General features: G+C 45.7%; 1 protein-coding gene and 1 long non-coding RNA gene across 3 annotated transcripts; both read left to right on the forward strand.

Moving 5' to 3' along the window:
• Positions 1 to 1190, forward strand: LOC139197880 (uncharacterized). 2 transcript variants are annotated; one of them, XR_011583255.1, is made up of 4 exons: positions 1 to 132; positions 237 to 326; positions 437 to 550; positions 630 to 1190. It is a non-coding gene; the product is annotated as an uncharacterized lncRNA (long non-coding RNA). The 2 variants fall into 2 exon arrangements; XR_011583256.1 differs by having other exon boundaries at positions 654 to 1190.
• Positions 1191 to 4738: 3548 nt separating this feature from the next.
• Positions 4739 to 22050, forward strand: LOC103431678 (probable zinc metalloprotease EGY2, chloroplastic). The gene is made up of 12 exons (XM_029105925.2): positions 4739 to 5096; positions 5188 to 5266; positions 5353 to 5463; positions 5892 to 5942; positions 6034 to 6135; positions 6427 to 6501; positions 6584 to 6689; positions 6802 to 6895; positions 20547 to 20700; positions 21051 to 21258; positions 21400 to 21560; positions 21644 to 22050. Exons 1-12 carry the CDS (start codon positions 4939 to 4941, stop codon positions 21890 to 21892), a joined length of 1548 nt encoding a protein of 515 aa, XP_028961758.2. The 5' UTR covers positions 4739 to 4938; the 3' UTR covers positions 21893 to 22050.
• The last annotated feature ends 449 nt before the right edge of the window (positions 22051 to 22499 follow it).

Below are 22499 nucleotides of genomic sequence, written 5' to 3' on the forward strand. Positions count from 1 at the left end.
CTGCAGCTCACACCAACCTCAAGTTCCCTTTTTAGCCATTGCAAGTAAATTCAACACAGCAGCAGATTTGGGCCTTCAGATTGTGGGGCGACGGAGCTCCAACAATGGCTCCACGAGCACGAGGGCAGAAAGGTTCGGCCTTTTCTTTCATTTTCTCACACTTTCTCGCCTTTTCCCGCACTTTCTCACTCTGTCTTTTTCTGACATTTTGCACCTTCACTTGGTATTTGCTGAAGGATACCCGAATGGACGCAGCCATTGTTGCGACGCGTGAAATGGGGTTTGACGAGAAACTCGTTCGTTCTACGGTGAATGACCTACTGAAGGTGGGTCTAATTTTTCTAAATTTTTAATTTTCATTGTGTGTGTTTTCATTATTTTCTGAGTAAATCGGTTTTGGGTTTTGTTCGAAATGTGAAAAGGGTTTTGCTTTCAGGTTTATAAGGGAAAGAATAGGAATCCGTGGCGATTTATCGAGGAGTGTTGTTATACGCTCCTGAATGAAGAGCTTCTTGAGAAAGTACAAGCACAAGATGCTGCGGGAAATAGGGTAAGTTGATTGCTGCTTCTTCTTGTTGTTGTGTGCTAAACTTCTTCCCTTTTCGGTATAATGTCCACTTGTCTTGCAGATGCTAACGATTGTCTTCGAGTAGACAGACTTGCACCCTGAATGCCTAGACCTTACTACGGTTGGATTTGTAGCGATGACGAGGAAGATCCAGTGGTAATGGCATCGTCTCCATTGTCAGAGTTTGTTAAATTGCTTATCAGGCCAGATAAGAAGAGAAAGCGGAAGTCGAGGTGGGACATGTGACCTGAAGATATGTGAAGCTCTTGCCAATCCTATTGTGCTTGTAATATGTAAAAAGAGAAATGCGGAGACTCTGAAAGTGAGACTTTCTATTTATTTCTGTCATCTCACAATTTAACGTTAATTCTCGTGTCAACATTATATTAAGCAAAAAACGTGAGGTGACAGAGAGTTTCTAGAGAGCCTCACTTTTGAGTCTCCTTAGCATTTCTCATGTAGAAATAGGAGTGTTGTATGGAAAACCACAGTTTTCGAACCTTTCGGTGATACACTGATACTATATGATCATTCAAATCTGTTTTGTTGTGGTCATACGTGTGGTGTCGATATTTTGTACAGACCAGTGCAACTCTACAGAAGAGAAATGTACATTTTGGAAGCCATTGGTGTTGGAAATTTGAGTAGTTTGAGTAGAAATTTCTTTGTCCCAGATTGGCCATTCACAAAAGATTTTATCACTTTATAAGGCTTTGTCCTTTATAGAAAGTGATTGGAGTAATAGGCCTGGAGACTAAAATTGGGCTCACCTTTGAGGTTGGGCTTTGGGGTGTACTAATTAATTGGTAATTAATATATATAATTAATTATAATTAATATATATTTAATTGTCAAAAGATGGGCCTTGGGCCTTGGACCTCTAATAATTAAATTAATTAATTATTTTCAGAATTAATTAATTATTTTTAATTTTGAATTTAAATTAATTAATTATTTATTTTTACCAACAGACTCATCTTTTCAGATGAAGTTTGAAGTGTGAAAACGCAGAAACAAAAACACCATTTTCAGCAGATGTCTCCCAACAAATGCATCCCTTCCTTATACCTGTTGCGAACAGGTATAATCACATTATATATACATCCATCTGTATGGCATTTAGAACACAGAAAAATCATAAATCTTCTCTTGCAATCCTAAACATCCTTACTGAGAGAACCACATTAATATTCGCCAGAAGTCAATTTTCCGGTGCTGAAATTTCTGACTTAGATCGTTGAATCCTGGTGAAGCAGACGTCCGTAGAACTACAAGCACTGAGTAGGGGCGAAAATTCTGTTTCAAGGACATTGTGGTACGCAAGCCTCGATCTACAAGTTGTCTGTTTTTATAATTCGTATTCTAGTTTATATTCTGTTAATTCCTATTGTATTTATTATTTATTAGCATATATAAATTATCACAGATTGTTGACATATATCCAACAATTGGAACCCAAATTTTGTGTTTAGCAAATGGTGAAAGCTTGTGGGTGGCTTTAGTTTGTTGGTGCTTTCATGTGAGTAATCAGACAGGTGCTTTTTCATCTTAAAATTCAGCTTTTTTTGCATCACTTTGATTTTCAAGAGGTTTATGGATAAGAGGAAAATTGTTACTTAATAACCTTAAATTTGAAAATAATTAATAAAATGATTTCATATTTTAAGCATGAGACGAGATTTGTAACTCAAATAATTAAGATTTTAGAGGGTTAGTTATGAATCTAAAGTTGTTGATATTTTAGAGGGTTGGTTATGTACTGAAAAAAAAAACGTTTTTAGTTATTTTTTAAATAACTTTTAAACATGATCATAATTTATCAGGAAGACTCATACAAGGCGATTCGAAGTCGAAAAAGAGGTGAACTGGATAAAAGCTTTCTGTGAAGTTTAGCGTTAATCCAACTTTATCTTACCATAACTTTCTCACACCACACTTTACTAAACGATTTATAAAGATAAAAAGCCTTTAAAAAAAAAACATAAATTGTCCCAAATAACAGAAAAGGATCCTCGCCGGATGATCCTTTTCCTAGGGATTCAGGAGATCTCATGATTATAGTCGTTCATTGTACATCGTGCAGTCAGTTTTCGTTAGGTACTATTTATATTTAATTTTAAATCTTAAATTTCAAATGATTTCTGACCCTACAATATACGATGAACGATCATGATCACAAGATCCCCCCAGATCTCTAGAAAAAGGATTCGACGAAGATATCTTTCCCCAAATAATTAGCTCCAAACGGGCACAAAATACATGAATTGTCGTGATTAAGGGAACATACTATTACACTCTCTTAACTAACTAACTTAACTCATATCTGTCATCAAAGCTTCACATGAGAAACACTAAGGAGACTCTCAAAAATAAAATTATCTGACACTTCATGTTTTTAATACAATATTTTATAACGTTGATATGAAAAATTAATATTAAACTAAGAAGTGTCAGAATGTCTATGAAGAAATCTTATTTTAAGTCTTGTTAGCATTTTTGCTTCACAATTCAACGGGTACACAAAATTTCTACTAATTAATAAAACATTCATTGTCAACCAAATCCCTATGAAATTACTAGTTTAACCCTCTAATTAAAACAGAATATGAATAAGAAATATGGGGCAAAAATGTAATTTCACACAACCAAATTTTTCTGTTTTTTTTTTCAAAGTCTCACCTACATGTAATCCTAACATATCTCTTACAAAAAAAAAAAAAAAAAACTTCCTAGTCCCACATTCTCTATAACTTTCTTCCTATCTCCTTCTGTTTCAACAACAAAAATAAAAAATTTCAACAACAAAAATAAAAATTTTTCTCACACTTTGTGTGTGCCCATCTGCTAGTAATAATTAAAAAAAGGCTTAATCTTAGTTTATTACCCTAAAGTTTCTTGGTTTTCAACATTTGTTACATAAAGTTTTTTTCATCACAAAGTCATACTTCAAGTCTTAATTTTTGAACAGTCTCATACATCGATTAAACTTGTTGTTAAGTCAGTCGTTAATTGGTGACGTAACGCCCACGTAGACAATGAATGTGTGACACGTGTCATTAAGGGCCCACGTGAGAAATAAAATAAAAATTAAAAAATTAAAAAAAAAAAGAGTGTCGGCCTCCCCCGCTCCCTCCCTTCTCTCCTCTGTGCTCAACCAAACCCTTTTCTCTCCACGGTCGCTGCTGGCATCACCTCCCGCCGGCCCCAACAACCTGATTACCTCCCCCAAGTCTGAATTTTCTCTTTTTTTCTCTCCTCTATCTCAGTTTCTCTCTCTATCTTCCAGGGCCCTCCTTACCGCCACCCCTGGCCCTACTTACCGCCACTCAATACAGACAACGGAGAGAGAGTCCCCTTCATCTCTCTCTCTCTCTCTCTCTCTCTCTCTCTCTCTCGGCTTTCGGTTGGCGGAGATATGAGCGGCGGCGTTGCGAGAAGGGAGGTGCGGCGGAGGTGCGTCGCAGAAAAACACCACTCCAAAATTTTCAATGTTCTCAAACAATCACATGGTTTAGATTAACTCAAGTCAGAGGCATAGGAAAACAAACTCAACCTTAGATTGACGAATCTATATTGGGACCCATGGATTGAGCATGGATCTGATGGTTTTTGGACTAGATGCATTTTTACCTAATGGTGGTGGGATCTTTGGGACTCGGGCATGCAATCCCGACTCTCTAAGCTTTTCACGATGATGGAAGCAAGAATTTCTACGTTTTCCGAAGGCATGAGCGCTACAGTCATTTCTCGAGGCTTTGAGTAATCTCAGAACCTGAATGGATGGAGGGATTCTGTTGCATAGAGGGTTGAGGGTTTGCTTTGTATATTTGGAGTCTGTATTCTGGTTTGAGTTTCGATTCGTGCTGGGGACAACGGGAATCAGGTTGTCGGGGCCAGCGGGAGGTGACGCCGGTGGCGGCCGTGGAGAGAGAAGGGAGGGAGGGGGAGCGGGGAAGGCCGACACTCTTTTAATTTATATTAATTTTTTCTAATTTTTTACGTGACACGTGTTATATAGTTGTTGTCCAATCACGTCATCAATTAACGGTTGATTTAACAGTAAATTTAACGGATGTATAAGACTGTTGTAAAATTAAGAGTTAATAGAAAGGTTGAAAACAAAAAAAAATTAATCTGACCATTAAAAAAAATACCAATTACGCGCGCTTTAACCAAACGAACCTGAAAACAGATATTGCCTCTCTGCGTCTGCGTCTGCGTGTGTTTGTATCTTTTCTCTGAGGATAAGACGCCCTCTCACCTCACTGACACTCTGAAAGCTTCTAACTTTCACACAAAAGCTTCTCTCCAAGCTCCAATGGCGCTAGGGTTTCATCTGAATTAGAACCTCTGACTAGCTACTAGTTGAAATGAACTTCTCCGCAACCTTTCGGGGGAATTTCGTCCCCTTATCGCAGTGCAGCTCTTGCTGCGATCTTCGTTTTCAGCCCTATTTCGCTTCGGGAACCTCTTCTTGGCAAAAACGAAATCGTCGTAGAAGCAGCTTGAAGCTCCACCAGGTTTCGAGGCAAGATTTTCTCTGTATAATCCCACCAAACAATTATCAAATTATTATTGTTATTCTTCTGTTTGGAATTTGACTATTGTGATTAATTTAGATTTTTGAGGAAGCGGGAGGTTGTTTGTAGAGTGAGTGAGACGGAGACCGAACCGCCACCGGATAGCAATAACGATGAGGTGCAATTTCGATTTTTTGTTAAATTTTGATGTTAATTTCTCAACATTTTCATGTTTCTCAATTCTTACCTACTTTGAGATTTTAGGAAAAACAAGGACATGAAAATGAGGATGGAGATTCTGATGCCGTCCATCTCGCTTCGCAGCCGATAGTTGCAGACCAAGTAAACAATGATGCTGAAACTGAGGCTCAACAGGTACTGTCAGTCAATTGAAATTTTTATCTTCCTTACATCTTCAAGTTTCGAGATTTACATGTTAGAAACAGAGTGATTGTGTACTCAGATATAGGCGAAATTGATTTCATTTCTGTTTCTCATGATGGAGGTAGTAGTACGAATAATTATTCAAAGCGTATTCCTTAGTGACTCCCATTCACTAGTTATACATGAAAATATTGTCCTTCGAGTTCAGTATGAAACCCCCCGTCACGAACATTATATGTAGGCAATTTTTCCAGATATCAGTCCCCAAACAGGAGAGTCTATATGCCAGAATGTTGGTCTCTCATTATTCAGATTTCTTTATCTCAAAAGTGAGGATAATTAATTTCTTATTCTGATGAAGAGGGTATTGGAAATTAGCTCTGTTGACGCTTATTGTGCTAAGGTTGTATTTATGACAGGAAGTTGAAAATGTAGAAGTTTCCAGTGGATCGCCTCTTCCAGGTGTGAAGGTGATTATGAAGTTCTTTGATGTTTCTTGTATAAGAAGACGCCTCTTTTTTATCATCTCTTCTTTTTAACACCCTCTTCTTAATATTACAGCCGGGTGAATCCATCCGGATTCCAAAGGAAACAATCGATATTCTTAAGAACCAAGTTTTCGGCTTTGATACCTTTTTCGTGACAGGTCAGGATCCATATGAGGTGAGTTGATTGATTGCATTACTTTTACTTTTTATGTCTATGCCAATTTCTCCACTGGATAGAAGTGAAGTAAACATAGGGAATGGCATGTGGATATAACCTCAGTTGTTGGGTGAAGTTTCTTTCCTACGGAGGGTACGAATTTATGCATGCTTTTCTGTGGACTTAAAACTATCCTTCAAAGAGTAATCGAGAAAATGCTGATAATGTAGCAAACCATTGGAATGTTAAGATATGCTTTCTAGCCTGCGTGTTTGAAAACCTCTGATTTTGTGTTACTTCTTCTACCAGACTGGAGTATTGTTTAAAGGAAACCTGCGAGGAGTGCCTGCTAAAAGTTATGAAAAGATATCAAAGAGAATGCAGGTACCTATATCTGTTCTTCCTTTATTTTATGATTCAAAATTACGATTGATTCCCTGTTAACATCTGCACAACCTGTTTGTAGGACAAGTTTGGTGATGAATATAAGCTTTTCCTTCTAGTCAATCCTGAGGATGATCAACCAGTGGCCGTTGTAGTTCCACGAAGGACATTACAGCCAGAGTCAACTGGTGATTCTTTAGCTCCTGCCCTGTTACAGGATTTCCGTGGAAGTTGTAGGCTGAAATCATTCTCTAAAGCTTATGATTTGTTACGATGATGGATTTGGTGTCAATCTTGCAGCCGTCCCAGAGTGGTTTGCAGCTGGTGCTTTTGGATTGGTCACGTTGTTTACCTTACTTCTTCAAAATGTTCCTGAATTGCAGTCCAATTTACAGTATGCAAGTTTCTTTTCTTGTATTTTCATAATACTAAGTCAATAGGAAGTATTCTGTATAGGTTCTTGTAGTCAATGGTTACCAATTGTTTGGGCCCAAAATAACAGTTTGGGCCGAGGAAGGAATCACTTTCGGCCCGGGAAGACGTACGGCGAGAGGGTCATGGGGCGTTCAGCTCATGGGCTTCCAAGCCTAGGTCAGTTAAATCAGAGTGCAAGTCGAGTCCTAATACAATAGGGACCCTCGACGAGATCAGTAAAACTGGAAGGCGAATCCGGCTCAGTTAAGGACTAGATTCGTAGTCCTAGCAGAGATAGGACTGATCAAGGTAATGTTAATCCGGAGAGGGAAACCTAGTTCGAATAGGATTGGAACTCGGGTTCGGTGTTCTGCTACTATAAATACAAGACATTCAGCAATGGAATAAGCCCCTGCAAATCAACACAAAAATTGCCCTGCGCAAACTCTCACAACTTGAGATCTTTTTCTTTTCCTTTTTCGCTGACACATCTTCCGTTGGCATCAACAGCACTGTGGAAGCAACCGGTGATATCTTAAGTCGGCATAGATAGCTCTGTCACCGTAGAGTCGGTCGGTCTCGCAGTATCTTCCGTTGGCATCAACAGCACTGCGGTGAGAACGGTCGATTGCCTATCCAAGTCTCGGTCGAGAAGGGTTTTCGAATCCTTGTTGGTCGAGGTCATCTCATTAGCCTTCTCGGCGAGGTGAGGTGTTACAGTTATTACATTCGGCACATTGTAAGCCGAATTCGGTTCGTGAACTTTGTAAGAAATAACAGCCTTGTCTTCAGGCTCGAGAACCCAAGAGGCCGAGACGCGTTCCTTTCTCGGTCGCAATCGCAAGACGCAGAAGTCAGTAGCGCGACCCAACGCAGGATCATCAAATTTACTCCTCGGCCGAGCCTCGGCCGACGAGTTGGCACGCCCCGCAATCACCGAAGGACGTAGTTAGCTTAGAATATATTCGGCCTACGCGCCACGTAGGCTTTGTAATTTCTAGGGTCAACATTTTGGCACGCCCAGTGGGACCCAGTGCTAAACTACGAAGTTCATGCCAATTGAAACACGATCGGTAAAAAAGAAAACAGCTATGGGAAAGTCGACAGCCGATTTACCGAGTCAGAGCATAGGACAGAGTGTGCCACAGGCGCAGAATCCCCTTAGCGTTGGTACACCTGAGTCCACGAGCGCGACTCGCCGAGAGAGAGAACTTAATCTCGGCGGTCAACTCCGTGGTTTAGAGATCCCTAACAGAAACACATGCGTTCTCAATGAAGGGATAATAGAGGAATGTGACGAGGATGGTGGTGAAGGATCAGACCCACCAACGAGGTCGTTTCTCCGAAAGCGACTGGACGAGCAGTCTCGGTCAGTCGAGCAGACGTTCAGTCGAGGCATTGACAAGCTGCAGGACGCGATACTCAGTGCCAATGATCGGCAAACCAAGCTGCTCGAAATGCTGGTTAGCCAAGTTGGTGGCAGCATGCCTTTCGATCTTCGCCAACCTTGTTTACCAGAAAACAACCCGGCACCGATTGTACCGGCCGGGCCTATTCCTGCCCTGCTCAAACCAATTAACTTGGAGAAAGGAGGAGGGTCGAATAGTAGGTCAGACGGGACCGACCAGAGGGTCGAAGCAACACCTGTTGATATGACCGAAGTTCAGCGGATGATTGACTCGGCTATGAAGAAAGGGCCGAAGTTTCCTAAGTTTATTCATCCGTACCCAGCTTACGTGGAATCGTTTGGGTACCCGAAGGGTTTCAAGATCCCAGATTTTAGTCTTTTTGCCGGTGAATCGTCTTTATCTTCGTTGGAGCACGTGGCTCGTTTCACTGCGCAATGCGGAGATGTCAATAGTGACTTTCATAAGTTACGGCTATTCAACTTCTCATTGACCGGCTCGGCATTTGCTTGGTACATTAATCTACCTCCCAATTCCGTCCAGAACTGGGAAGAGTTGGTCGAGAAGATCCATGAGCAGTTTTATCGACCAGGGATGGAGATGTCAGTTTCTTCATTAGCAAGGATGGCTCAGGCATCTGATGAATCACCAATGGACTATCTCACTAGGTTCAAATCGGCCCGGAATTGGTGCCGAGTGCCCTTACCCGAAGTCGAATTCGTCAGGCTTGCTTTGAACGGCCTCGACGTCGAATATAAAAAGAAATTCCTGGGGGCAAACTTTCGGGACATGTATGAATTAGCCCAGCATGTTGAACAGTACGACTACTTGCTCCGTGAGGAGAAGGTTTCGAAAACGCCATCTCGGGGGACGTTGTACAAAAATCCTACTGTCAGCTATGCGTCAACCGAGGATGAATGCGTCAGTGTGGATGCGGCCGAGATAGTGATAGATAAGCCATACGTTTGTAAGGCATTAACTCAGGTTGATTCTAGAGAAGTCAAAAGTCGCTCGGCCGCTGAAGGAGTGTTGAAACCATCAAAGGTCTATACTTTTGATATTACCAAGGCTGACGCAATCTTCAACCAACTGTTATCCGCAAGAATTATCAAGCTTCGGCCCGATCACAACATTCCTAAGGCCGAAGAGCTTAAAGGGAAGGTGTATTGCAAATACCACAATTCAAGCAAACATACGACAAACAATTGTGTCGTGTTTCGCGACAACGTTCAAAACTGGATTGATAATGGCAAACTGAAATTCCCCGAAAAAAAGATGAGTGTGGATACTGATCCATTCCCCACGGCAACAGTAAACATGGTCGACGCGTACCTACCCAAGGACAAAGGGAAAGGCAAGGCTAAAGTGGTTGAGACACAACGCCCGCGGAATCAGAATGTTCGGCCACGGTTCATGGCCGATTTTCGTTCAAATAAACCACCTACGGCTTTAACGGGACCCGCTATTGTCAAATCTATGATGGATTATAGTACTGATGAAGATAGTGGAACGGCGGTTTTGTGCAGGAAATGTAGAGCGAAGGTCGACAATGAATCAGAGGAGAAGCCTTCTTCGGAGTCTGTGGCCGTAACTCGGCAAAAGGTAGCCAATGAAGGCCACCATCACGGGGTTTTTGAGAGGCTCGGTCCTAAAGTACGGATGGAAGATACACCCCCGGTCAGGCGGCGCCTTGATTTTGATGCTTCATTTTATGACGATGATTACTATAAGCGTAATTCTAGCAGTTCAGGATCATTACGGAGTCAAAAGACCTTCAAGCCTCCCGAGCCTAGAGATCAACGTTGGTATACATACCATTCTTCGAAGGGCGTTTACACTGCGTTGTCCAAATCTCAGAAACGCCGGCATCAACGGATAGATTGCATGGCTCGCCGACAAGCAGCCCAAGAAACTTCGGCCCCTAAGTGGCGACCGAAGGATACAGTTGCCACTAATGAAAAGCGACCACCTCCACCAATTATGACAGAGTTGGCTCAGGGGAAACGGCTGGTCGATCAAGACGTCGAGACCATGTTTGAAGAAGCTGATAAGCGGATCAAACTTCTCATTCGACCAGGGGAAATGAAGGCACGTGTTGAACATTTCAGGCAAAAGGCCGAAAGCAAATTATCCCCGCTAGCTATACAAGAGCCTTTGGTCAAAATTCGACGGAATTTGCATCCCCCGTTCCTTGGGGAGTCTTTGGAATATATGCGAGAATTTCATAAGGAACATTCGGCCAACGATTTGTATGGTTTGCCGAAGGCTTGTCAGGACACCATTGATCTTGTCTTGACTTGTCCGGATGCTGAGCGGATCATCCAGAAGACCTCAGATCCAGGATTGAAAGCAAGGTTCCAGCACATACGAGAAGCTCGTGTCTTTGGATTTGAAGTTGACCCGTATACCGATATCGATGTCGCTGACCTTCCTTTCTCGTTAGAGGACCTTCAGTATTTACGGTATCACTTTGAAGTATTTTCGGCGGTTTCTCTCTTCGGCCTTACGACCGATGAAATCACCCGTATTGCCCGTCTGGATGCTTATCTCGACACTAGGGATGCTCGGCTACACTACCAGGAGCAGGTTCAGGTCTTGACCCCAAGCTCATTATCAATCTCGACCTTACCTGAGGCGGTCACGCAGAGCCAACAAGTGGCCGAAGCAGCTCCGCCGAGTGACATTATTGAAGGGACGGAAGAATCTCGTTGTCCGACTCTGACGACAACTGAGTCCGTAGTCGCTAACCAACCGAACGAGGAGGATCTCGACCAAATGGGCCCGTCAGTCCTGGATAATATGGAAATTAGTATGGTTCATGTATTACCTGCCGATTTTCAATCAAGCACGGCTCAACCAAATTTCCTCGATGGAGATGTGGTTGTCGAGGAACCTGGCCATGTTAATTTTATATCGATTGCTGAAGGCGAGTCAACAGCAAGAGATGATAGTCTAAAGGCCGCTTTGGCTGAATTGTTCCCTCGTTTATCATCGGCCAAGCTTCACCATTTAAAGCCATTGTATGTAACGGCACACATCGAGGGATATCCGGTTTCTAAAGTTTTTGTCGATTGTGGAGCTACTGTTAATATCATGCCCCTGAACATCATGAAGGCCTTACGCCGTTCAAATGACGAGCTTATTCCGTCAGGGATCACAATGAGTAGTTTCGTCGGCGATAAGTCCCACACCAAAGGTGTGCTTCCGTTAACTGTGGATATGGCCGGTCGCACCCATATGACCGCCTTTTTCGTGGTTGATTCCAAAACCGAGTATAATGCACTGCTCGGCCGAGATTGGATTCATCAAACCAGTTGTATTCCTTCCTCATTGTACCAAGTGCTTGTCTTTTGGGACGGTAAATCAGTCACTGTTCATCCGGCCGATAGCCAGCCCTTCGAAGCCAACATGATTCAAGCACGGTATTATGACGATCACGTCGGCTATATTACGTTGCAAGGCTTCAATGAAGAGGGACGGCCGACTCGGATTTCCGTTCAGAAAGCTATCGAGGTTGGTGCCGAGACTGTCCAGCAGGATTCGGCAAGACTCGGATTAGCTAACTTTCTCCCCGAAGCCGATGTTTGACACCACTATGGAACGACTGCTGGCCCATTGGTATACGATATCTAAACAACCAAATTCAGGCGTCAACCTCGTCGAGTTCCTTGCTGAGGGAGATAATGGGCCTGTATTATCTTTTGATAAAATTCGAGCCGCCCCGGCCGAACTCGAAGATCATCGGCCCCTTGTTAAGGACCCTTTGGAAGAAATTAATGTTGGGACGGCCGATGACCCACGACTTTTGTTTATTAGTGCGTTACTTCCTCAACAAATGAAGGACGAGTTGCGGGCCTTGCTTACGGAATTCAAAGATTGTTTTGCTTGGAGTTATCATGAAATGCCCGGCTTAGATCGTGCTTTAGTCGAGCATGAATTACGTATTAAGCCCGGATTCAAGCCTTTCCGTCAGCCACCTCGTCGATTCTCGACCGAAGTACAACTCAGTGTTAAGGACGAACTAGTTCGGCTTTTGAAAGCCGGGTTCATTTGGACAGCTCGATATGTCGAATGGTTGGCGAATATTGTTCCTGTATTAAAGAAAAGTGGTGCACTGCGCATCTGCACTGATTTTCGCAATCTGAATCTGGCAACGCCCAAAGATGAGTATACAATGCCGATTTCAGATCTGTTAATCGATGCCGCGGCGAATCATGCTATCTTCTCTTTTATGGATGGACATGCCGGATACAACCAAATATTTATTGCCGAAGCCGATGTGCACAAAACTACTTTCCGGTGCCCGGGGGCACTCGGCACTTACGAATGGGTTGTCATGCCATTCGGCCTCAAGAATGCCGGCGCCACGTACCAACAGGCGATGAACACCATCTTCCATGATTTAATTGGCACCATCGTCGAAGTTTATATCGACGATGTTGTCGTCAAATCTAAACGCCGACAGACACATCTGGACGATCTCCGACAGGCTTTCCTCCGTATGCGTCAGCACAACCTCAAGATGAATCCTGCCAAGTGTGCCTTCGGTGTATCGGCCGGGAATTTTCTTGGTTTCCTCGTACATCATCGTGGGATTGAAGTCGATGAGAATAAGGCACGCGCAATCATCACCGCCCCACCCCCAACAACGAAGAAACAATTACAGTCCTTACTCGGCCAGATCAATTTTTTACGCCGATTTATTGCTAATTCGGCAGGTAAAATGAAAGCATTTTCCACACTTTTGAAGCTTAAGGACTCCGATAAGTTCATGTGGAATGAGGAGCACCAGGCGGCGTTCACACAGATCAAGGTTTCCCTTACAAACCCACCTGTCCTGGTCCCTCCTCAGCGCGGTAAGCCTCTCAAGCTGTACATTTCGGCGGCCGACGAGTCCATCGGTTTCCTCCTCGCGCAAGACAACGATGCCGGCCGGGAACATGCTATCTTCTACCTCAGCCGTAATCTGAGTCCTCCGGAGATCAATTATTCCGCCGTTGAGAAGCTCTGTCTCGCCGTGTTCTTCGCTGCATCCAAGCTTCGGCATTACATGCTCCTGTCGGTCACCCAAGTCATTGCCCAGACCGACGTTATCCGGTACATGCTTACCCGGCCAATTGTGAAGGGCCGAATTGGGAAATGGACGATGGCGTTGTTCGAGTTTAGTTTGCAATACGTGCCGCAAAAAGCTGTGAAAGGACAGGCGTTGGCCGATTTCCTTGCCCAGCACCCTTCGCCTTACGATTTCGGGGGTGTTGATGTCGAGATTGGCATGGTGGTGACCCGCGCCAACTATTGGACGATGTATTTCGATGGTTCCAGTACTTCGTCCTCGGCCGGCGCAGGCATCGTCATTCAGTCTCCTCACAACGATCGTTGGTATTTTTCGCTCAAATTGGATTTCGACTGTACCAATAATCAGGCCGAATACGAGGCTCTGGTCATTGGTCTAGGCCTTCTTCTTGACCTACATGCCACTCGTGTCATCGTCCTCGGGGATTCTGAACTAGTGATTAACCAAATTAATGGGTCTTTTCGCTGCATGAGTTGTACTCTGGCGCCTTACCACATGGTCGCCAGCTATTTGGCCGAGTCCTTTGACGGTATTACATTCGAGCATGTTTCTCGGGTTCATAATACCGACGCAGACGAGTTGGCTCAAATCGCCTCCGGTGCACAACTCCTGGGGGGCAAGCTAGGCCGGGAGATACCGATATTACAACAATTATACCCGGCCTTGGTTGATCAGCAAATCCTCCGTCGAGACAATGTGATACGTACCAGGGTCATGTCCTTGCCTTCGTTGTTAGATCGGCAGGACTAGGACTCTATAGAAATTTGCGCGGCCGAGGCAGTACCAGATGATTGGAGAAAACCCATTATGCAGTACCTTGACAATCCTAACGGAAAACACAGTCGCAGGACACGGGCTCACGCCACGAACTATGTCACGTACCAGAGCGAGTTATACCGAAAGGGCGAAGATGGTTTGTTATTGCTATGCCTCGGCCCTCAAGAGAGTACTCGAGCGATCGCAGAGGTTCATGAAGGGGTATGCGGAGCTCACCAGTCTGGACGAAAAATGCGATGGCTACTCCGACGACACGGTTATTTTTGGCCGAGAATACTGAAAGATTGTATCGAGTTTGCACGAGGATGCGTGCAGTGCCAAATCCATGGGCCTATACAAAGGGTCCCGGCCGAATCGCTACATTCGGTCATTAAGCCATGGCCGTTTAGAGGATGGGCCATGGACGTAATTGGCAAAATCACGCCGACTTTTGGAGCTGCTAAGCATGCATGGATAATAGTCGCAACTGATTACTTTACTAAGTGGGTCGAAGCAAAATCATATGCCGAGCTAACATCTAAAGAAGTTTGCGATTTCGTGGAGGAACACATTGTGACCCGGTTCGGTGTGCCAGAAACGATCAGAACCGACAATGGAACAATCTTCACAGCCGAAAGGTTTAAGGAATACACGGCCAATTTGAAAATTCGGCTGGAACAGTCCACACCGTATTATCCCCAGGCGAATGGGCAGGCCGAGGCAAGTAATAAAGTGTTGATTGGCATCCTCGAAAAAATAATAAAAGAAAGGCCTGGCATGTGGCATTTGAAGTTGAACGAGGCATTATGGGCATACCGAACGTCGCCCCGGTCGGCGACTGCAACAACCCCGTACGCATTGACTTATAGACACGATGCGGTGCTACCAGTCGAGTTGAGCATAAATTCGTTGCGATTAATTGAACAAAGTAGTTTGTTTAGCGCCGAATATAATCAGTCCATGAGACAGGAACTAGAAGATTTGGAAGAGGCGCGACTTGACGCTTATAACTTACTGGTGACACAGAAACAGATTGCCGAGCGAGCCTATAATCAAAAGGTACGACAGAAAACGTTCGGCGAGGGTGAATTGGTGTGGCAAACGGTGTTGCCCGTAGGAATAAAAGATCCTAGGTTCGGCAAGTGGTCGCCGAATTGGGAAGGGCCGTTCATTGTGCATAAGGTATACGGCAAAGGGGCGTATCATCTTAAAGACCGGACTGGAGTAGTTCACAAATTACCAATTAATGGGAAGTTCTTGAAGAAATACTATCCGGTCACATGGGAAATGCGTGAATAAAAAAAATTGTTGTAGAAAAAGTCATTCCATTAAAATTGACAGGTATTACAAAAATGAGTAGGTCGAATACATTCAAGGAGACGAGGGAAGAAGAGTGCTGAGCAGAGGTTTCAACTCCAACCACCGCACGTCGGCCATGATGACTTCGGCTTGCCGATTCTTTTTGTCCAGCCTCAGGCGCTCGACCCGTTTTTTGGCCGCCGCATACTCAGTTAGGCGATCCTTCCCGCCTGACTCGAAGTCCCTCGCAAGCTCAGAAGCAATGACCGGCCGGCGTTTTGCTAGTTCGGCCATCTGACGGTCGAGCTCGGCTAATGCTTCTCCTTTTGCCCGTAGATCGTCAATCTTCGGACGGAGGGTGTCTTGAACGGCCGTGGCGGCTTGTAGGTCCTGTTCGGCCTTCAGAGCAGTCTGGAAGATGCTAAATGTCTCCCGAACGCGCTCCAAGGCAGACGATGCCCGAACAATGGCATCTCCGCTTAGGCGACCGTCGGCTCCAAGGTCGTTCAGACACACGCCGAGCAGATCAAGACCGTTGCGCTCAAGTACTTGCGATGATGAGAGCGACAGGACTTCTCGCAACTGGGCTAGGGTGCTTGGATCGGCAGCCTCAGTCGGAGCGGCCGAAGGGCCGGACTCTGCAGTCGTGCTGGAGAGGAGAGCCTTGAATTCAACCTCCCATGAAGCCTGCGCGAATAGACAAGGTTAAGCTTAAAAGAAGTCATGACAAGAATAGCAAGAAGGTGTCGTTTTTAACCTGCCGAGAGGAGACCTCGGCCATGTCCCCAGGGTCGTTGCTCGAACCTAAAGAACTCAATGGCCGAGCCCAGTGTCTCAGATTGCTTCTCACTTCACGCGGCCGATGGAGGTTATCTACGTTTGATGGCCACTGAGGCGGCCAGGAAATATAGATAACGCCCTTCGGCGCATAGAATTGACGGTGAAAAGAATGTACAGGCACCTGACATTTAGTTTTCCTTGTTTAGAATTCTAAAGCAGAAAAGCAATCAGGAGGAAAATTGAAGGTACTTACAAAAGCCGAGGTAACCTCCTGTGGAGGAATGTGGAAGCCTTGGTCTTGAGGATGGACCGGCGATTCCGCCGTGGCCTCGGGTTCCTCGAGCAGCCGTTTGCCACGGTCAGCTGCCGATGGGCCGACTGGCGCAGCTGCTTCAGTGGAGGCAGGGACGTCCTGGTCCTGAGAAGGAACGAGAGGTTCGGCCACCGGGGTCGGTTCCTCGACCGTGCGCTTGCCACGATTAGCCGAGGAGGGGCCGGTTTGAACCGCCATCTCGGATACTGGAGGAGGTTGTTGACAAGTATGCGGACGACGCGCCAGCGGGACCTCGTCGCTCCCCTCACTCTCTTCCAACACGAAGACCGTGGGCTTTGGATTCTTGGGAGAGGTTCCCTCGGTCGTAGGAGCCGCCTGTTGTGAGACAGGTGCCTTCTCGACAGAGGGAGGTACAACTGATTCGCCGGCCATAGAGGCAGGCCGCGCTGGGGCCGTCTCTATGGCCGAAGCCGGCTGTTTCTTGACCCCAGAATGGCCGGCGACGGGAGAAGGGGAAGCACTGGGAGTCGTCGTATGGCTAGAGATAATGTGGATCTCCCGTGCACCTTTCTTCGCCAGTTGTTTGACCCGCTTGGCAGGCGGGAAAGGCTCGATAGCCGGCCCGGCCTCTTGACGAGGCCGTTTGATCAGCACGGCCCTACCAGCGGGTTTGTCTTTTTGGGCCACGACCGATTTTTTCCCGGCCGTAGCAGCGGCAACTGCCTCCGTCTTTCTCAAAGGCCGACTACCTAAAAGGATAAAGACAATTCAGTGAGGCAAATCAATATGCAAAGTTGATGGAAAGGAGGAAAATGGAACAGGTACCTTGAGTATGAGGGGCCGAGGCCTTCTTAGGTCGGTCGCCGAAGAGTCTGCTCACCACATCTTCGACCGGCGCACTAAAGAACTCTTGGGTGTAATTTTCCCACCACTTACCGAAGGTGTCGGTGCAATGAGTTTCTGGGGTGGCTGGTCGAAGCCGGAATTTTTGGCAGTGCTCTTGGAACTCCCTCACGGCGGTTCTACATTCCTTCTCAGAGGAACGAGGTTCGCGTTCACGACTTAGGACCGTTCGGGAGGAGAGAAGGGGGATAGGGCAGCCCTGAAGGTAGCCGAGCTGTCGGGCAAGGAAGTTCGGATGATATACTTCCCAACCTGACCGTTTCCCATCACAGCCGAGAGGGAGGTCGCGAGCAAGCACAAACGACCCCCATGTCTGACGAAGATCGGCGTCCTCTTCCGCGCTCCATGGGGAGGTAGGCAGCCTGATGGAGGAAGGATAGTCTCGACGACGACATATTAGGAACTCGTCGTTGGAGAAGTCGTCGAGAGCAAAGAGGTACCGAAATACCTCTTCGGCTTGATGGGGAGGTGTCGGTCGAGAGGCCAGTTGAGGTCCAAGCGCCTCTGTTGGTGAGAATTCAGCTATGGCCGGCCGAAGGGAGGCGAAGTATACCTGCAACCAGAGCTGGAAGACCCAGAGAGGACCATTCTGGTGTGGGTCGACCTTGTGGAGGGTCGCCTCGGCCAGGCAGCGGAAAAGTTGGGCGAGAATATTGGAACTCAGTGCCAAGACGTGACCACTAGCCAGGGCTTCGGCTACCGGCATGTTCTCGACCAGACACTTGTTTGACTTGGTACAACAAACGTATTTGTTGTACCAGTAGAAGAGGAAGGCTTCATGCTCTCCCTCTCGCAGGTCCTCTTCTCCTCGGCCGGCGAAGTGAAGATAGAGGGTGTTGTAATTGCAGAAGTTCTTGTGGAGCTTCTGAATATCTTCCTTCGACGGGATATGACCGTCACGGTTCAAGGTCTCGAAGGCCCGACGGTCGAAGAGCGTTTTCAGGTCGATATTCGACGGATGCCCGGAGAGGGTCGCGTCGACAGGGATCCCGGTCGCCGAAGTCCCCAGAATGGCAGTGATATCCAGGACGGTGGGACCAATGGGACCCAGAGGAAGGACCATCGTGTTGGTGGCCGAGCACCAGAAGCACAGAGCGGCTTGGAGAAGCTCCTTGTCGGGGACGATTTCCATAGACGAAAGGAGAATGGCGTCGTAGATGCCAAGGGCCTTCCATTGCTCGCCGAAGAGTCGTTCCATTCGAACGACCCAGGCTGCCCAGGATGTGGTCGTCGAGGGCCAGGAGCCCTGGGGTTTAGCCGCATCCCATCGCGACCATTCAAACCCTTGAAGTAAGGGTGTTAGGCAGTGCTCCTGGAGAAGGCCGATGATAGTCGGCGGAATTGTAGCCTTGAAGAGAGGACCCAAGATTTGGTACTGGGTGCTCATGTCGTTTTCAAACCGGATGGTCTTGATCGAGCTCCGATCAACAATCTTCTGGTGTTGGTCGCATTCCCTGGAAAGCTTGGAGATGAAGGACGCCATTGTGTGAAAGAGGCACGGAGTAAAAGGGTTGTCTGGGTTGGGGATTTAAAAACGAAGACTTGGAATAGGAGAAATGCACTAGAAATCAATGACAGAGGATTTCAGGAAGTTTGAGAGCGTAAAAGTACAAATGAGGGAATTTCGGTATTTATAGAGTTATGGGGGGGAAGAGCAATCGTTCGAAATTCAAAACAAATGGCAAAATCGACCGGAGGAATCGTTGATCATGATGAACATTTGGGAAATGCGGTTGAGAAGACCGACGGTTTTAGGTTTTGGGGGCGCACGATCACGTATGACGGCGAAGTTAATGACGAAAGACGGTTCGACGCCTGCACGATGACAGGTGGGCTCACGGACTGATGTACTGGCTCGCGGATTGAGATAGTGGTCATAATGGCAAGACGGTTCGGGCAGGCGCACGCTTCAGACGTCATTATCAGGGATTGGCCATGTTAGAGGATGCCACGTGGCGAGTGGTTTGGCAGGATCAAGATCGTGCGATCGTGTTCAATAAATGCGCCTTGGAACTCGGGTATTGGGATCCTGAGTGGTAGATTCGCTTCTTCAAGGCCGAAACTCGGCCGAAGGTTTCAGGCCGAGGACCTCAGAAGCGAGGGGGCAATGTTTGGGCCCAAAATAACAGTTTGGGCCGAGGAAGGAATCACTTTCGGCCCGGGAAGACGTACGGCGAGAGGGTCATGGGGCGTTCAGCTCATGGGCTTCCAAGCCTAGGTCAGTTAAATCAGAGTGCAAGTCGAGTCCTAATACAATAGGGACCCTCGACGAGATCAGTAAAACTGGAAGGCGAATCCGGCTCAGTTAAGGACTAGATTCGTAGTCCTAGCAGAGATAGGACTGATCAAGGTAATGTTAATCCGGAGAGGGAAACCTAGTTCGAATAGGATTGGAACTCGGGTTCTGTGTTCTGCTACTATAAATACAAGACATTCAGCAATGGAATAAGCCCCTGCAAATCAACACAAAAATTGCCCTGCGCAAACTCTCACAACTTGAGATCTTTTTCTTTTCCTTTTTCGCTGACACATCTTCCGTTGGCATCAACAGCACTGTGGAAGCAACCGGTGATATCTTAAGTCGGCATAGATAGCTCTGTCACCGTAGAGTCGGTCGGTCTCGCAGTATCTTCCGTTGGCATCAACAGCACTGCGGCGAGAACGGTCGATTGCCTATCCAAGTCTCGGTCGAGAAGGGTTTTCGAATCCTTGTTGGTCGAGGTCATCTCATTAGCCTTCTCGGCGAGGTGAGGTGTTACAGTTATTACATTCGGCACATTGTAAGCCGAATTCGGTTCGTGAACTTTGTAAGAAATAACAGCCTTGTCTTCAGGCTCGAGAACCCAAGAGGCCGAGACGCGTTCCTTTCTCGGTCGCAATCGCAAGACGCAGAAGTCAGTAGCGCGACCCAACGCAGGATCATCAAATTTACTCCTCGGCCGAGCCTCGGCCGACGAGTTGGCATGCCCCGCAATCACCGAAGGACGTAGTTAGCTTAGAATATATTCGGCCTGCGCGCCACGTAGGCTTTGTAATTTCTAGGGTCAACACCAATACACTATTTATGCTCTTTTTTTTAACCCTTAACGTAATAGTGCACACTCGCGATAATAGTTTTGTTGTTTTGAAAATGTCCCAGGTCAGCTTTTGACAATCCTGACCTCTTAAAGAATGGTTTACCTGGAGCCCTTGTAACTGCAGCTGTTCTGGGGGTGCATGAGCTCGGCCATGTTTTAGTTGCAAACAGCACCGGAGTCGTGCTTGGAGTGCCATACTTTATCCCCAGTTGGCAGGTGAATTTCATATGAAGAAAGTCCCCCAACCCCCCATTTTTAAATGACGAGTTTACCTGAATAAATCTGCGTTTCCATATACTAAGTAAATATCTGTGAATGTCTGCCCTACAGTAGCGTTACTTTCCATATAGGCTGATTGTTTCTTTGTCGCTAGTTTTTAACAATCATGTCATGAGTTGAAAGAACTGCTAGGAGAAGTGGACAGAAGTATAGAAATTATAATCTAACTTACAAATTATCCTGGCTTATCACGGGGCTGACATGCTTGCTTCTACCCGTGCGTGCTGGTTTACTTTAAGTTTCTTTTGCTAAACACAGACAAATTTTAATGAACTGTTTACTGGCAGATAGGTTCTTTTGGTACAATTACAAGAATTGTGAATATTGTACCCAAGCGTGAAAGTCTTCTAAAAGTTGCGGCGGCAGGACCCTTGGCTGGATTTTCCTTGGGATTTGTTCTTCTGCTTTTAGGATTCTTCTTACCACCTAGTGATGGCATTGGTGTCGTTGTCGATGCTTCTGTTTTTCACGAGTCTTTTCTTATTGGGGGTATTGGTAAGCACTTTGTTTTAGAGATGTATCGCGTGCTTAGGCTTTGTGTGCATGTTCAAGTTTCGAAAGGATAACAAATTTCAGCAGACCTTTGTTTCCTTAAGCAGAGATAATATCTTGACCCTGACATTCTTTCTTTTATAGCAAAGCTTCTCCTCGGGGATGCGCTGAAGGAAGGCACTCCCATCTCTCTTAACCCTCTCTTGTTATGGGCGTGGGCTGGACTCGTTATCAACGCTATTAACAGCATCCCAGCTGGAGAGCTTGACGGGGGCAGAATTTCGTTTGCCATTTGGGGAAGAAAGGTATGCAATTCGAAGTTCATTACGACTTAAACTGGCAGCTTGAAGGTTGGAAATCTGTACTGATCAATCGTTTCATACAACAGGCTGCAACTCGCATCACCGGTGCTTCAATCGCGCTGCTCGGATTATCATCCCTGGTCAGCGACGTGGCATTTTATTGGGTGGTTTTGATATTTTTCTTACAGAGAGGGCCGATTGCTCCACTGTATGAGGAGATCACAGATCCTGACGACAAGTACGTTGGCCTCGGCGTATTAGTTTTCTTCTTGGGATTGCTGGTATGCTTACCATACCCCTTTCCCTTCGTAGATGAAATCATAACAAGTTTCTGAGGGAGCTGAGTCTTGCATACATATTGGAATCAGATACCACCTACTAGTCGATACATACGTCGTCCTTCAATGGCATGGATTGTTCACCATATGAATAACAATCAGCCCATATATTTCTATTAATACAAGTGAAGTAATTTTTTGGTTCTTTCACATAATTATTAGGCGCTTCGTGCAGAATATTTGACTGAAAACCAATTGAAAACGTCTTGTTTTTCACAAATATGTTGAGCATTATAGACTTAACATGAAATGAGTTTACTGTCATCTAACACGGTTTTATATGGCATGTTGTGTCACATTACATGGCATTATTGGAGCGTCACGGTAAGGGAGGATGTACATTGGAACCAAGGTGGTTCCGGGACCACTTGTAGTCTGGAAAATATAGATGTGAAGGTCTTTCGATGACTTTTCGAATGTTTGATGTAATGTCTTTTAGACATATCTCGATAGCATTTGACAAGTTGCATCAACAGACTCGACAAATTCTTTCGATATCACTCATCAGATTGCTTCAAACATATGTTGATATCTGTTGATATGTGCGCAACATGATTCGGTTGACGACAACAAAGCTACTAAGTGTTCAACAAAATGTCTCAGT

The sequence above is a fragment of the Malus domestica genome, chromosome 07, assembly GCF_042453785.1.
Source record: "Malus domestica chromosome 07, GDT2T_hap1".
Classification (NCBI taxonomy): Eukaryota; Viridiplantae; Streptophyta; class Magnoliopsida; order Rosales; family Rosaceae; genus Malus; species Malus domestica.

Bases quoted from the DNA above. Each gene is read 5' to 3' on its own strand.
- LOC103431678 (XM_029105925.2), top strand. From the start codon at position 4,939: ATGAACTTCTCCGCAACCTTTCGGGGGAATTTCGTCCCCTTATCGCAG. The intron at 6,690-6,801 runs GTGATTCTTTAG...TCAATCTTGCAG, and splicing joins ATTACAGCCAGAGTCAACTG to CCGTCCCAGAGTGGTTTGCA. The intron at 20,701-21,050 runs GTGAATTTCATA...GTTTACTGGCAG, and splicing joins ACTTTATCCCCAGTTGGCAG to ATAGGTTCTTTTGGTACAAT.